The following is a 15,779-nucleotide window of genomic DNA, read 5'->3' on the forward strand; positions in this document are numbered from 1 at the left end:
ACTTTTCATTACACCATCAACAAGATCATAGAAATAAATTTGGGAGTAAAAATAATAGTAAAGTAATATGTGATGAAGGTAATAAAATGTACAGCTTTTAATGGTTGTATTAATTAGATCCTAGGAAAGTAGTAATTAAGATGAAAGTAATAGTAAATTTAGGAAGGGTAAATGTTTTATGAAACATTATATATATAGAATAGAAGTATAAGTAATTACAGTTGTTAAAACAGTAACTAAATATTGTTATGTGTATTTCGTTGTTAATAATCCCGAATTAATGTGTGTTAGCGACTTTATTATGCTAGGATCCAAAACTTTGTCGTCTAGACTCTGTAAAGCGTCTTCCGCAACAACGCGTACAAGGTATAAGACTAGTGTTTACAGTAGTCGTATTTTAATATAAAAAAAAACTTGCAGTCTTTGTAAGCTACTAAGCTTATGTTATATCTTCAATTCCTTTAAAAAAAAAAAAACAACTTATGTTATACAATGCCTTCTTACTACAGAAAGTACAAAACATTCAAATGCTTTCTTACCCATTTTCGGGTAACAAGTTTCAATTATTTACTCGTATTAAATTAAGGTAAAGAACTACCATACAACTCCTTCACAAATCTTTTTGTCTAACCTTTTCTCAATACATTTTTTAATTTTAAAGTTTAGCTAAATTATTTTCACTTTCCGTCCTTAATGATAAGGTTTTAAGTCGTGTTAACACTTCTTTATCTATAAAGTTGCAAACTAATATATATAAACAAAACTAAAGAAACTATAACATCAAAATAGAATAACATAAAGTATTAGGAAAGATGCATGGACATGACCAACATATTTTCCATGCTTAAAATTTCCTGCAGCCACAAATATACTTTGTATCAATTCCTTAAATTTTTTAACAACCTTTTCAAATTTACCAAACCACAACAACTCTATATATATACACGTATATATCATGCACATATATCTAACCCACATCAAGGGTGGTCTAATACTTACACACACACACTTCTCCTTCTTGCTCTAAGAAGCTAGCTAGCTTGGACTAAAACATGAGTCTTCCGACTAAGTCACCGGACGTATCTAGGGAGGAGACGAAGGAGAAGAAGAGGTCGATAACAATCATCTTTCGATATTCTGATTGGTTAGACAAAGTGCTTATAGTATTGGGCACTGTTGGAGCCATTGGTGATGGAATGTCTACAAATGTTTTGTTAGTTTATGTTAGTCGCCTCTTTAATAGCTTGGGTTATGGAAGAAGTGTTCAAACCAACCCTGATAACTTCATGAAAGAAATCGAAAAGGTTAGCTAGCTAGCTAGCAACCATTTTACTTAAACATCATGTTATTAGTTTATGGTACTAGAAAAAAATCACTATGTTTCTAGTGTGTCGTTTTTAATATGTTTTACACTGTTGTATACTGATACTTATGAGTTTCTGGCTGTGATACAATTGTCTCATTTGGTTTTCTTTGTAATATGTATCAGTGCAGCTTAGCTTTTGTGTACATTGGATTGGGGGTGATGGTGATGGCGTTTATGGGTAAACTTCGCTTTACTTCATTCGTATTTTTTTTATGTAAACGCACACAACAAACACAAACGACTAATTGAACGTTGTATGTCAAATAACTGAAATCTTTTTTATTTGTTGTTCTTGGGGATTCATTGTTTTGCAGAAGGGTATTGTTGGAGTAAAATTAGCGAACGCCAAGTTTTAAAGATACGATACAAGTATCTGGAGGCTATTTTGAGACAAGAAGTAGGTTTTTTTGATTCACAAGAAGCAACAACTTCTGAAATCATTAACAGTATTTCCAAAGACACCTCTCTCCTTCAAGAAGTCCTTAGTGAAAAGGTAAGGTACCCTTTTTTTACGACGAAAAAAAGGCTCTATTTAGTAGTGAAAAGACAATTAGGACTCTTTATAAGTTGACCAAGATCTTGATAAATATATGCTTTGGCTATATATGTTGCAGGTGCCGAAATTCTTGATGCATACATCAGTGTTCTTATCAGGATTGGGATTTTGCATATACTTCTCATGGAGGTTGTCAATAGTAGCTTTCCCAACACTAATTTTCTTGATCATCCCAGGGCTAATTTATGGAAAATATCTCATGTTTTTATCAAAGAAGTCGTTTTTAGAATATAGTAAGGCGAACAGTATTGTGGAGCAAGCTCTTGCTTCTATAAAAACTGTCTACTCGTTCACTGCTGAGAAGACGATTGTTAAGAAGTACTCTATGATCTTGGACAGAACAACTGAAATGGGTTTGAAACAAGGTATTGCGAAAGGTCTTGCTATTGGGAGTACTGGACTTTCTTTTGCGATATGGGCGTTGATTGCTTGGTATGGAAGTCATTTGGTTATGTATAAAGAAGAAAGTGGAGGGCGGGTTTACGCAGGAGGTCTGGCCTTCATCTTGGGTGGATTGTAAGCAATTCCTTTCTCTAAATCTTTCTTTTTCTTTTAGTTCTTTTTAGTATCAGCCACAGGGGATGCATTGTTAATCCATATATGTATTTTTCAGCAAATTTCAACCCATTTACTAATGAACGGGTCAACTCTTGTTGTGTCTTAACATTTCAAAAATTTTAAAAAGCAATCTAGTTAAAAGGTAAACAAGTCAAATGGGTTGAAACTTGAAAGTCGTCCGAAGTCTATATATGATGAAAACAAGCTTTAGAGTAGATATTATTCCAGGAACCAAACTTTTATCATGATTAGAAGTAAAGCCATCAAGTATCTTATAAAGTAAGATAATTATTTTTTGTGGGTCAACCCAACTCGGCCCGTCCATTTTCACCCATAGTAAGAAATGACCCGTTTCTACCTGAACCCATCTCACACATTATCCAAGCTACTTGGCGCACCCATCTTACCACCTCTAGGTTCAGTTTGGAAAATAATTATGTTTGGTTTCTTGCAGATCTCTTGGGATGGCATTACCAGAACTGAATCATTTCACAGAAGCATCAATAGCAGCGTCAAGAATCTTCCACAGGATTGGCCGGGTCCCAGAAATCGATGGTCAAGACAAAAATGGACTTATACCTGATACCATTCATGGAAATATTGAATTTGAAAACATTGAATTCACATACCCTTCAAGGCCTAACTGCATTATCCTCAAAGATTTTAACCTCAAAATTGAAGCAGGGAGTACCATTGCTCTTGTGGGAGCAAGTGGAAGTGGCAAATCCACAGCTATTGCATTAGTTCAAAGGTTTTATGATGCAGATCGTGGGACTATCCGGGTCGATGGGTTGGATATCAAAAAACTGCAGTTGAAATGGCTGAGAGCACAAATGGGACTTGTTAGTCAAGAGCATGCACTCTTTGGAACATCTATAAAAGAGAACATTATGTTTGGAAAGATTGATGCAACGATGGAGGAAGTAATCGCAGCTGCAACTGCTGCCAATGCTCATAACTTCATCAGGCAGCTTCCAGAGGGATATGAAACAAAGGTAAACTCCTAACTTCTAAACAAATATCAAATGGGCCCAACCAGTTGAAAGTCTAGCTGAAAGGGGTCAAATGGGTCAATTGGTTGAAAGTCATCGAAGGTAAATGCTTATGAAATACGAGTATACAAAAAAGTATTTGTGAGTCAATCCAACCTGGCCCATTTCGACGTGTTATTAACAAAAAACACTTTTGACCATTACCCAACCCACACATCCTGTCACAACTAATCTGGGTAGAAAGTCACCCAAACGCTTTTGAATGTGTAAGATCTTCTGAACTGTTAAGTTTAAGAATTTAAGTTATTATAGTAATATTATGGTATTAGAAGTAAGAATTACAATATTAACTATTTGAAAAAATATCTAAAAAATTGACAAGAAAGTGTTTGCGGGTCAAACCTAACCTGGTCCATTTCCACTCATACTTCTCAACTGGAAGTGTTTTGAACTGTTACCTAACCCAGCCCATCTTACTACCTCTAATGATGAGTTTCTTGATTTTAAAGGTTGGCGAAAGAGGATCCCTTCTATCCGGGGGACAAAAACAACGGATTGCCATTGCTAGAGCAATTATCAAGAACCCTGTGATTTTACTTCTAGACGAAGCTACAAGTGCACTTGATTCGGAATCAGAAAAACTTGTTCAAACTGCTCTTGACCAAGCCTCTATGGGAAGAACAACAATGGTAATTTAAGAAATACTACTTTTCGAGTTTCCAATATCCACACTAACCATATGAACCTAAATCTTGATTCTTGACATAACAGGTGGTCGCACACAAGCTTGCCACCGTACGAAATGCAGATGTGATTGCTGTCATGAGTGATGGCACTGTTATCGAACAAGGTTCACACGCAGACTTAACAGATAGTAACACCGGTCATTATGCACGATTGGTAAAACTTCAAAGACAATTTAGTTCGTTTAATGAGCGTGAAACCAACACCCCAATCACTACAAAAAGCAGTGCTTCGAGATTAAGCACATCCAAATCAAGCCCTGCAACATTTGATTCGCCAACACCTTTCAGTGACGCGCATTCTTTATCATCATTGAATCATCCTCCACCTTCATTTTCTCGACTCCTGTCTTTAAATGCGCCAGAATGGAGACAAGGGTTGATAGGCAGCCTTGCTGCAGCCGCTTTTGGATCTGTACAACCAGTTTATGCGTTGACAGTTGGTGGAATGATATCAGCTTTTTTTGTAACAAATCATGAAGAGATGAATTCTAGAATCCGATCTTATTCTATAATCTTCTGCTCACTTTCTATCATATCGATTCTGGTAAATCTTATACAACATTACAATTTCGCATACATGGGTGAACAGCTAACAAAGAGGATACGATTAAAGGCACTCGAGAAAATCTTGACTTTTGAAACAGCTTGGTTTGATGATGAACATAATGCTAGTGGTGCATTGTGTTCTAGGCTAAGTAACGAGGCTTCGCTTGTTAAATCTCTTGTAGCAGACCGAATGTCACTACTAATCCAAACGGGCTCAGGCGTATTGATAGCCATGGTTATGGGTTTAATTGTGGCTTGGAAGTTAGCACTTGTTATGATTGCAGTTCAACCTCTTTCAATTCTTTGTTTCTATGCAAGAAAAGTATTGTTGTCTACAATGACAGCTAACTTCATAAAGTATCAGAATCAAAGCACTCAGATTGCAGTTGAGGCTGTTTATAATCATAGAATAGTGACCTCGTTTAATAGTTTAGAAATCGTTCTTCAGATTTTCGATAAGGCTCAAGACGGGCCAAGAAAGGAAGCAAGAAAAAAAGCATGGTTAGCTGGAATAGGCATTGGTTCGGCTCAAGGACTAACTTTTATTTGTTGGGCATTGGATTTTTGGTATGGTGGTAAGCTAGTAAATGCAGGGGAGATATCAGCCGGGGACGTTTTCAAAACGTTTTTTATATTGATCAGTACCGGAAAAGTTATAGCTGATGCAGGAAGTATGACTTCTGACATAGCAAAAGGCTCGACTGCAGTTGCTTCGGTCTTCTCCATTCTTGATCGCCAGTCTCTAATCTCGAGTAACATTGATGGAAGTGAAACCAGTGGAGTAAAGCTAGAAAAACTAAGTGGTGGAATAGAAATAAAGAAGGTAGATTTTGCATATCCAGGCAGGCCAGAAACCCAAATCTTGAGAGACTTTTGTTTAGAAGTGAAGCCAGGAACGAGCGTTGGATTAGTCGGTAAAAGTGGGTGTGGCAAATCCACGGTGATCGCATTGATTCAAAGATTTTATGACACGGATAGAGGTACGGTGAAGGTAGATCGGGTAGACATTCGAATGCTCAATATAGAATGGTACCGAAAGCATATGGCACTTGTTAGCCAAGAACCTGTTTTGTATTCGGGAACTATTCGTGACAATATCTTTTTTGGAAAGCCAGATGCATCCGAAAACGAGTTAATCGAAGCTGCAAAGGCTGCAAATGCTCATAGTTTCATCTCGTAAGTATACAGCTGAATATTATAAATACGCGACAGAATACTATATGTGCTATTCAAACCATTTAAAACAAGTGTACTAAAGTTTTTTTTTTCTTTTTTGTTATTTATAGGTCACTTAAAGATGGATATGACACCGAATGCGGCGAAAGAGGGGTACAACTATCGGGAGGTCAGAAGCAGCGGATAGCCATAGCTAGAGCGATCATTCGGGACCCAATAATACTATTACTGGATGAGGCTACAAGTGCTCTAGATGTTCAATCGGAGCAAGTTGTACAAGAGGCATTGGACCGGATTATGGTTGGAAGGACTACGGTCGTGGTAGCACATAGATTGAACACGATACGAAACCTTGACTCGATTGCATTTGTTTCGGAAGGGAAAGTTGTGGAGCAAGGGAGCTATAATCAACTTAAGAACAAGAAAGGGGCATTCTTCCAACTAGCTAATATTCAAAAAGCATAAGTTGTATCTAATAGCCAGATTATATGTATGTATACATATATATGTAAATTCGATATCGAGTATTCTGGGACATACCTAATTAAGAAGTGTTTGTAATCGAGTAATGGTTTAGGTATTCAAGCAAACATTTTATTTCGAATTAACTTCTCTTTTGGGCTAAATGCTACACTTACAAACAAATAAAAAGAGAAAATTAAAATAAGCATTATAAGCATTAATTAAAATAATTCTAATGGTTTTTATTGGTCCATTTATATTTCTTAACATTGTTTGTAAATATTTATTTGTAAGTGCAACATTTCTCGCTTTTAAAATGTCAGCGTATTTATCAGTTTATGTATATGTTTGTATCATGTACCTGTGGACTGTCTTGTATATCAACTCAACTTTCAAATATTTGTGTAAGTATTATGATACTTAGGAACAGATTTCGATTAAAAATTTGAAGAAAAAATCATCGACAAAATATATCTGGTAAAAAATACCATACAAATTTGTAAATTCTATAGATACAAATCGATTAAAAAAGTTACATGGCACAATCATGACACAAACCAAATTCGTTAACATTTTAATTCAAACTTCTTTTTTGTTTTCACAACTTTAACACGAGAAGCTGCCTATCTAAAAAGCCAAGCCAATATGCAAGCAGTATAAGCACTAACTCCACAAAAGTATTAAAGTTTTAAATTTTAATACATAGTGTACACTTAAAGATATATTGGCTTTTTTCTCTTTACAACCTTTATGAATAAGATATGTTACAATAATAATCAACTTTTAAAATGCAAGACAAGACAAATGAGCAATAGGTTGCAATTATAATAATCTAGTTATATAACCAGAAAAAATGGCATGTTAACATCAGTTAAAGGCTAATTTATCAACCAAGAACATCATCATCATCACAACAAACGGTTAACATCTAGTTTTCTCAGCTTGTTACTCGATAGATAACGGGTCAAGCCAAGTAAAAAGTAAGGAGTGATCTTGTTTACCAGGTTGAAAAGCAAAAGGCCTTTTGTACAAGCTCTTCTTGATCATCTATTCTACTGCTTTTTATTTGATTTTAGATCAACAACGATCACTGATATGTTGTCAGAACTGTTTCTCCCCACGGCTATCTCAGTCAAGCTATCAGCAAGAATCTGTGCAGCCGGTGCCCCACCGTTAACGGTAGTCCGCCGTTTCCTGCGTAACACACGACGAGCCACCTCACCGACATCATTGTTTGACATGACATCCCAAAGTCCATCACTTGCTATTATCAAACACTCGTCTTCGTTGGTTCTGGTTGTGAAACTTATTTCAGGAACAGGAATTATCCATGGTCTTAAGTAACGATCACCTGAAGTAGCCAAGCGATCAATCATCGTTATATGGTCGCAACTTACGAAGGGAAGGAAGCAAAAGGGTCAGATGGTTTGGGTAAATCTTCTAAGTTTGAAGGGATTACTTTTCTATAAGTTGACAACAAACGGGTTGGTTTGACCTGCAAACACTTTCTTGTTCACTTTTGGGAATGACTGATGCACCATATCCAAGTCCTCTTAAATCAATTGTTTCTAAATAAATCGACCGTTACTTTGAACAATTTTTGTCATCAATATATAAGTTCTTTATGATCAGAAACGATAGTAAACTTTCCAACCCAACCTGTTTTAACACACCCTGTCAATTTGGCCTGTTTTAAAAGTTACCAAAATAGACTATGCACTTGTTCATGAGGCCATCTTCGTTTGCAATAATAGAGAAGAGTAAAATGTGATAATGTACCTATCGCTCTGGACATGGCAAGGACTCCAAATACTCTTGCTCCATTCCAATGTATGATTTTCCCATCCTGTTTTTCGATTCTCAAAAGTTCATCTTCTCTATCGGGCTGTAAAAGTACCAACCAACAACCCGTGATTTCTTACATAACTTCATAAAAAGATCGACACTCATCAACAACTATTTTCTGTCATCAAAAAGGCATAAGTACCGGCGATAAGGTTAATTACTTAGTACCAGGTTAAATGGTTGATTTACGTACGAATGCTTATATGAAATTTTGGCTGAAAAAGGAACATGTCAATGGGATTCAAAGAGTACTTTAAATGCACAACCCTTTTAAATGTTTTTTTAACAAAAATAAAATGGGCAATTAGTGTTTTGGGTCAACTTGTTCCAGCTGATATGTGACAGAGTTAAGCCCCCCGGGCCGCTTTTTTTCTTCTTTTGGCATCAATATCTTGATATTTAATACGTCTGATAGGGAAGCAAAATTTTAAGAGACCTTTTGATCAACTGTCAAAGGGATTGTTTCTGTGCCACGGCAAAGCACTGCTCGAGAATCACCACAATTAGATACAATGATTTGGCAACCAGATAAGACCACGGCAACCGCAGTAGATCCTACGATTTCAGATGCACCCGCCTCTGTAAGTACTTCGTCGTCGGCCCTCTCAAAGCTAGTGGACAACACTGCCTCCCATCTTTGCTGCCATTTAAATCCATCAGCTGCATCTTGATCCCACTCTTCTGCTATTACTTCATGCATTCGCTCCGCACAGAATTTTGCCACCTAGACATTATTAATGAAGTCATATAATACAACTGATGATACATATGATGTATCAAAGCCAAAAGTAATGGAATAGGTATCAAATGTAAATTTATGCAGCACTAGAAAATGCAGCACAAAGATGGAGTTATTAGCTAAATGTCTTATGCAATGTAATATGTTTTGATAAGTTAAGGGACTAATACTGACAATATGTAGAAGTTAGAAACAGAAGTCAATTGTAGACGGTTAGAGTCAAACATATAGATACAAAAGTTATATGTATTAATGTATAGTGATTGTAGTCCTCCCTCCGTCCCATTTTAATTGTCATGTTGACTAACTTTGACCGTAAATAACTTTGTTTGTGTCATGTAACACTTAGATATAAAATATATGAATGGATTGAGTTTTTAATGTACTTTTCGTTCATATAAGTTTCATCAACTATTATATAGTACAAACAAAGTTATTTACGGTCAAAGTTAATCAACATGACAACTAAAATGGGACGGAGGATATAGTTGAGAGTTAGTTGTACCTTTCATTTTTAACTCGATAAAATTAGAAATAATTCATAAAATGATTCTCTCTCAATTTCTTCATAAATTCCATTTCTCTTTAACCACCAAGCAAGAGAAAGCAATTTAATTACCAAAAGACCACATCAATAAGAATAAAATTTAGGTTTTGTTTACCCATTAAGTCAATTAAGAATGTTTACTTCTAACTTAATAAACAAAAACATGTTGAATGGTTTATTTATTTATTTATTTATTAATAGTATATTACTTATCTTTTCTGCTGTTTAATTAACTCGTTTATCAATGGTTGAAAAAATAAACAGACCTTTAAATAGATTTCTGTAGAGTAGACTATAGAGAACGATGACTCACAAATTAAGTTACATGCTAAGTGTGATTAAATTAATTAAATAAAAGACTAGTATTCAGTAAAAAAAACTCAACCAATTAGCTATGTAGAGTTGGCATGCCTGAATGGGATATAATCTTTATTGTAATTTGTAAGATATTGTTTGTGAATTGTGATACCACAACACACCACTGCCACACTACTGATATCATAAACAGTCAGATTGACTGATGTGGGTTGTGGGTGGGGACCATAATTAGCCCAAAAACAAAACAAATATATATTGCATGACCAACCACAGAAGCTTGAAACTTCATATTCAAGTCTTTTGATGTTCTATCACATTTTTCCCTTCTAGTCAATTCAATTTCTAGATGAAGAAAGTTTTTTTCCAAATATTTTGAGTATACTTGGAACTAAAATAATAAATCCAAAAAACAATCTCAAAAATCCGGTGTTGACAAGTGAAATAAATTTTAGTTATTTCATAAAGAAAAGATGCATAAAGTAATTAATTACTACGAGTATATGCGAATGGTAGTCATAGATAACTTGAACGAATCTCAATCTTAAATTTTATCATGTGTCAGGCTGTCAACACCAGAACTTTTATCTCGTTGTTAAGCCAACCACTTTAGTTCTACTTATCATTTTTTGTATTGGGTAACACGGTTAGGACAAAATAATTCAGTAACAATTTGAAGAAAAAAAAATGCATAGCCAAAGAATAAGAGCGTTCTTCATGGACCTAGTCTATGATAACAGCATCACATAGAGAGTAAGAAGTTGGGATGTCAAATACTTTTTTAGATAATTTTTTAATCTCAAAAACAAGAAGTTGACAATTGTTTGTAAACATATGTCAAACCTCCTACCCACAGTTTTATTTTTATTAGTTTCTTCCTTTTTAATTGATTACTTTATGCAAATCTCATTCTTGGCATTAATATTAATATTAATATATATTAATATTAATATATATAACAATTCCCAAAAGTCAACCATGTGAGTAGAAACATTGTAGCTAAACACGCTAAACACTGTAGCTAAGTACCATACCAAGTACCAACTCGGTACACTATAGCAACTCGAACCGTAGCAATCGGTACTGTAGCATTTTTTTCTTCTTTTTTTTTCAATGCTATACTTTTAAAGTTTTTTATTTTTGCCACTTAACTTTTAAGTTTTTTAACTTTAGTTTAACATTTTTATACAAACTTAAATAACAAACTTTTTAATTTTTACCAATTAACTTTTAGGTTTTAACTTTAATCATCAAATTTTTATTTTTTACTTTTTTATCTATTATTATAAGGTTTCTAACTTTTATCATCGAACTCTCGGTTTTTTCAACTTTATTTAGCGATTGTTTTCTACTTCTTATAGTAAACTTTAAGTGTCCAAACTTCTGGGTAATGATAGATGTATGTTTGCATGATGCGGCAGCGATATGTCTCCCGTGGCAACGCCCGGGTTAAAATTCTTGTATATAACAATTCAAATTCCCTTTAGCTACAGTACCTGCCTTAGCTACAGTACCATGTCGACGTCAACAATTTTTTTTTATCTTTTATTTTTTACGATTGTATACTTTTAGAGTTTCTTATTTTTACCACATAACTTTTTGGTTTTTTTACTTTAGTCTAACATTTTTATAGAAACTTAAGTAACAAAGTTTTTAATTTTTACCAATTAACTGTTGGGTTTTTAACTTTAATCATCAAATCTTTATTTTTTACTTTTTATCTCTTATTATAAGATTTCTAACATTTAACATCGAACTCTCGGTTTTTTCAACTTTAGCTATCCATTACTTTCTACTTCTTATAGTAACTTTAAGTTTCCAAACTTTTGAGTAATGCTAGATGTATGTTTGCATGATGCGACGGCGATATGTCTCCCGTGACAACGCTCGGGTAAAAATTCTTGTTGGTCAAAAAATTACAACGGATGCTAAAATCAACAAAGTTAGCACAAGCGGATATGGTTCACTTTTCATAAAATTTGTAGGCTAAAGTTAAGGTAAATTTAAGCTAGATTGATAGATCATGAATATCAAGAAAGAAAATTATTTCACAAATACTTCTCAATATGCATATATTAAAAGAAAAAATAATGCATAAAAAAAATTGAACAAGGAAAGAAAAAGTAAGCAATTGATGCGGTAGCATTCGGACTCGGCCCAGACCCAAGTCAGTACCCGACCCGCATGAATAATCTAGTATGATATGGAACATTCTAGAATTATAGTATTGTTATTTGTACTCTCCATTTTCTTATGTAATTAATTTAGTTTATTAATGCTTTGAGTTTCTTATCATAAATCCCATCTATAATTAAATTGGGATCTAAATTTTGTATTAGTTAGTTTTTGATCAATAATATATGAATTTTGTTCTTCCTCCCTATCACAAGTGTGTGTGAAACTGTGAATTACTCTGATTATCAGTATTCATTTAAATCAATGATAGTTAGAATAATTGTTTCTTGGTATTTTTAGAATTAACAGGGTCAATTATTTATCCCTTTAATCTATCCTTATTCTCGCTGTGTCATTTGGTATCCGAGCCAAAATTCCCGATTAAGATGTCTTCTAATGATGACATTATTTATGATTCTCCTCCCTTATATGATGAATAAGGGGATGAGGAATGGTATACTTTCTTTACCCGTAGCGATCGTATGTTATCAAGTAAAAAAAGTGAAGATGGTGATGGGAATTGATGGAAAAGATGTGATGGATATTTGTGATATTGAAGTGCCTACGGGTGGTGATTTGCAATATATGGAAGCTCCCAAGTTAAGGACGCAAAGTGTGACTTTTCAACTACACAAGGTATCATGTCAGACAACTATTGGTACTGAAATTGGAAGTGATTTTAAAATCATTAATAGACTAATCTCAGTTGCTTTAGATGAAACGATTATTTATGATAACATCTTATCATATTGGAATTCATACAATTGGTCAATTTTTAGTGTGGGATGTATCTTTTATGGAGAATACAAAAGAAGTAATAAATAAAGAGCCTTTACAAAAGCATACAAGAGCTCTGTGTTCAATCCAAACTATTGTTAACGGGTCTACCAAATTTTGTAAGTCCAATGCTATGTTCGATCCAGGTGGTACAGGTTTCGAAATTAAGATGTTTATGGTAGTTATGTTTATACTAATTAATGAATACCATGTTAACATTCATATCAATCCGGGTGTGATTCTATCGGTGTTTTAAGCTTGCAGAAAACTCGAGGAAGAGTTTTTTTCCAAAGAGGGATAAAATGATGCGGTAGCATTCGGACTCGGCCCAAACCCAAGTCAGTACCCGACCCGCATGAATAATCTAGTATGATATGGAACATTCTAAAATTAGAGTATTGTTATTTTAACTCTATATTTTCCTATGTAATTAATTTAGTTTATTAATGCTTGAGTTTCTTATCATAAATCTCATCTATAAATTGGGATCTAAATTTTGTATTAGTTAGTTTTTGATCAATATATGAATTTTGTTCTTCCTCTCTATCACAAGTGTGTGAATTACCCTGATTATCGATATTCATTTGTGAATCAACGATAGTTAGAAAAATTGTTTCTAAGTATTTTTAGAATCAACATGATCAATTATTTATTCATTTATCCTTTATTAATTCTCGCTGTGTCAGTAATCATTCATTTCATAAAATTGGAAATAATACATTTTTTTATCAACTTCTTTTTCACAATTATAAATTTTTAACTTTTAACCAGATATTGTTAAATATGTTTTAAAGTATTGTATTATACAATAATATTAAGGATATATGATAGATTTATGTCTAAGAAAAGATCATTTACAGATCACTAGTTTAGACTTTAGAGTACCTCGGTACCATTTTTTATATTTCCCCCCTAATCATCGATAGCTTTTTAATTATTTTGCTCGTTATACTTTGGAAGGAAAACACCAAACACGTGTGCTAAAAACAAAGAAGAATGATAAATGCTATTGATATTGACCACTTCTAACATGCTACGTGTCATAGCATACCAAACTCAACCTGTATATACGTACTCCTTTTCCTATACTACTTTTGAATGCATAGACCTACAGCTGGCGAAAACCACTCGTTAATTTTGGCTTTTCACAACCAATTTCTTCTTTTACTAGTATATTTGACAAAACTATTTGTTAATACTTAATAGAGCAATGACACAAGTTGTAAAAATAAAAATTTAAAAATGCTATATTTACAAACAAATAAGAATTTACAAACTTACTATTGCCATCAATAGAATATAGAATATGAAGGAAACAAAAAATGATATGATTTTAATTTAACATATCCATCTTACAAAACAAATTAATTTATAAATATGTTTTATAACTTATTTATTAATCTAGCATTTCTCTTCATAAATACGAGTATATATTTATATAATCAATTCAACGGTTGAAATGTAAATTTTTTTACAAATTTAGATTTATATATTTTCAATCATATGTATAGCGTACAAAAGTTATTTTTCTACGTACGATGCAACTTCTTTTTTTTTTAACGGCCTACGCACAATGCACCTAAAACACATAATTTCTCAAATGCTCCGAGTCATTAATTATTCATATAGATTTCGTGAATAAAAACTCTCTTCAAATTTGAAAATTGAAATGTAAACATATTAATAGATTATGTTAAGCCACTAATTGAGGGAAGTGATATCTGTACCACAAAACTTGATGTATTCACCACAAGTATACATTACTGATTTGTACAGTTAGTTATATAACTTGTATATTATGGTAGACGAATCAAAAGTAATGGTATATTTATCATTTCCCACTAATTAAATACACCAAATTTTTTTTAAACTTCATTTGAAGAAGTAGAGAAAAAAAAAATTAACAAACAAAATAGAATAAAAAGTAGTACACCAAATGAAAGTTTGTAGTAGTACTTTTTTGCATTTAATGCAACAATTTTTAGTTCCATTTATACTTTAAATATCAAAAAAAGTTTTATATGAATCATTTTGAATTAAAAAAAACTATGAAAACCTTTATACTATAAATCGATGTTTATATATAAATGATATATGTGAACAAATTTATTAACATATGAACAAATCATGTTATATTTAATATTACATAGGTTCATCATATATCGTACTCCATATTAAGAAACCTTCAATATATCAAAATTACGTTTGTACTTGTGAAACATTATAAGAATTCATAAAATCCTACAGTTTTTTTTTAACACAATGGTACACGATCTTAATACGACAAGTGTACGTTATACTATTATGTATGGTTAAAAGTTATTGCGTAATTCGGTAAAAGGCCGTCAGCTCTTATTAAGGTAAAGTTGTTGCGTAATTATTAATCCATCTATATGAATAGAAGGAAGGAATTGAAGGAACTTACTTGTGAGCCACCATGACCATCATAAACACCAAAGAAATGAAGAGGAGAAACCTCTTTGTTAAAACATCCACCCTCATGATGATCACACATCATGGACATAAACCCAGGCACAATTGCAACCGCATCTTCCATTTCTTTTCGTCTCCCGATAACTGAATTAAAACCCCATGTCACCTCTTTATTATTATTATTATTATTATTATTGTTATTATGATTATTATTATTATTATGGTTCATTTTGCCAACACATTTATTTTCGGTCACTAAATTAATAATATTCTCATCCCCAGATGAAGAAGAATGATTACTCAAAATGTCAATAACATCACCACTACTAGTACTACTAAATATCGATGAAACTGTTGAGCTAGATGAAGATAATTGATCACATGATGATAATGTGTCAACATTTCCTTCTTCGGATTCAATTGGCATCTCTTTGTTTTTATGGTATATATGATATGATATAAACACACACACATATATATATATATATATGGTGAGAAAATTTAATGTTAGTATGTAGCTAGAATAAGGAATGATGTTTTGTATTT

The 15,779-nt window shown here is 33.1% G+C and overlaps 2 protein-coding genes across 2 annotated transcripts; one reads left to right on the plus strand and one right to left on the minus strand.

The window, feature by feature from the left end:
- The first annotated feature begins 971 nt into the window (after positions 1–971).
- On the plus strand, positions 972–6,544 carry LOC122598832 (putative ABC transporter B family member 8). The gene is made up of 8 exons (XM_043771317.1): positions 972–1,304; positions 1,490–1,544; positions 1,681–1,859; positions 1,981–2,438; positions 2,935–3,475; positions 3,982–4,161; positions 4,244–5,940; positions 6,051–6,544. Exons 1-8 carry the CDS (start codon positions 1,053–1,055, stop codon positions 6,403–6,405), a joined length of 3,717 nt encoding a protein of 1,238 aa, XP_043627252.1. The 5' UTR covers positions 972–1,052; the 3' UTR covers positions 6,406–6,544.
- A 566-nt stretch (positions 6,545–7,110) lies between these two features.
- On the minus strand, positions 7,111–15,532 carry LOC122602155 (protein phosphatase 2C 56-like). The gene is made up of 4 exons (XM_043774879.1): positions 15,226–15,532; positions 8,684–8,971; positions 8,182–8,287; positions 7,111–7,753 (listed from the first exon to the last, which is right to left on the minus strand). Exons 1-4 carry the CDS (start codon positions 15,460–15,462, stop codon positions 7,455–7,457), a joined length of 930 nt encoding a protein of 309 aa, XP_043630814.1. The 5' UTR covers positions 15,463–15,532; the 3' UTR covers positions 7,111–7,454.
- Positions 15,533–15,779: the final 247 nt, after the last annotated feature.

The sequence above is a fragment of the Erigeron canadensis genome, chromosome 5, assembly GCF_010389155.1.
Source record: "Erigeron canadensis isolate Cc75 chromosome 5, C_canadensis_v1, whole genome shotgun sequence".
Taxonomy (NCBI): Eukaryota; Viridiplantae; Streptophyta; class Magnoliopsida; order Asterales; family Asteraceae; genus Erigeron; species Erigeron canadensis.

Bases quoted from the DNA above. Each gene is read 5' to 3' on its own strand.
- LOC122598832 (XM_043771317.1), top strand. From the start codon at position 1,053: ATGAGTCTTCCGACTAAGTCACCGGACGTATCTAGGGAGGAGACGAAG. The intron at 1,305-1,489 runs GTTAGCTAGCTA...AATATGTATCAG, and splicing joins TCATGAAAGAAATCGAAAAG to TGCAGCTTAGCTTTTGTGTA. The intron at 5,941-6,050 runs GTAAGTATACAG...TGTTATTTATAG, and splicing joins AATGCTCATAGTTTCATCTC to GTCACTTAAAGATGGATATG.
- LOC122602155 (XM_043774879.1), bottom strand. From the start codon at position 15,462: ATGAACCATAATAATAATAATAATCATAATAACAATAATAATAATAAT. The intron at 8,288-8,683 runs GTCTCTTAAAAT...GTACTTTTACAG, and splicing joins CTTTGACAGTTGATCAAAAG to CCCGATAGAGAAGATGAACT. The intron at 7,754-8,181 runs GTACATTATCAC...TGGCTACTTCAG, and splicing joins TGCCATGTCCAGAGCGATAG to GTGATCGTTACTTAAGACCA.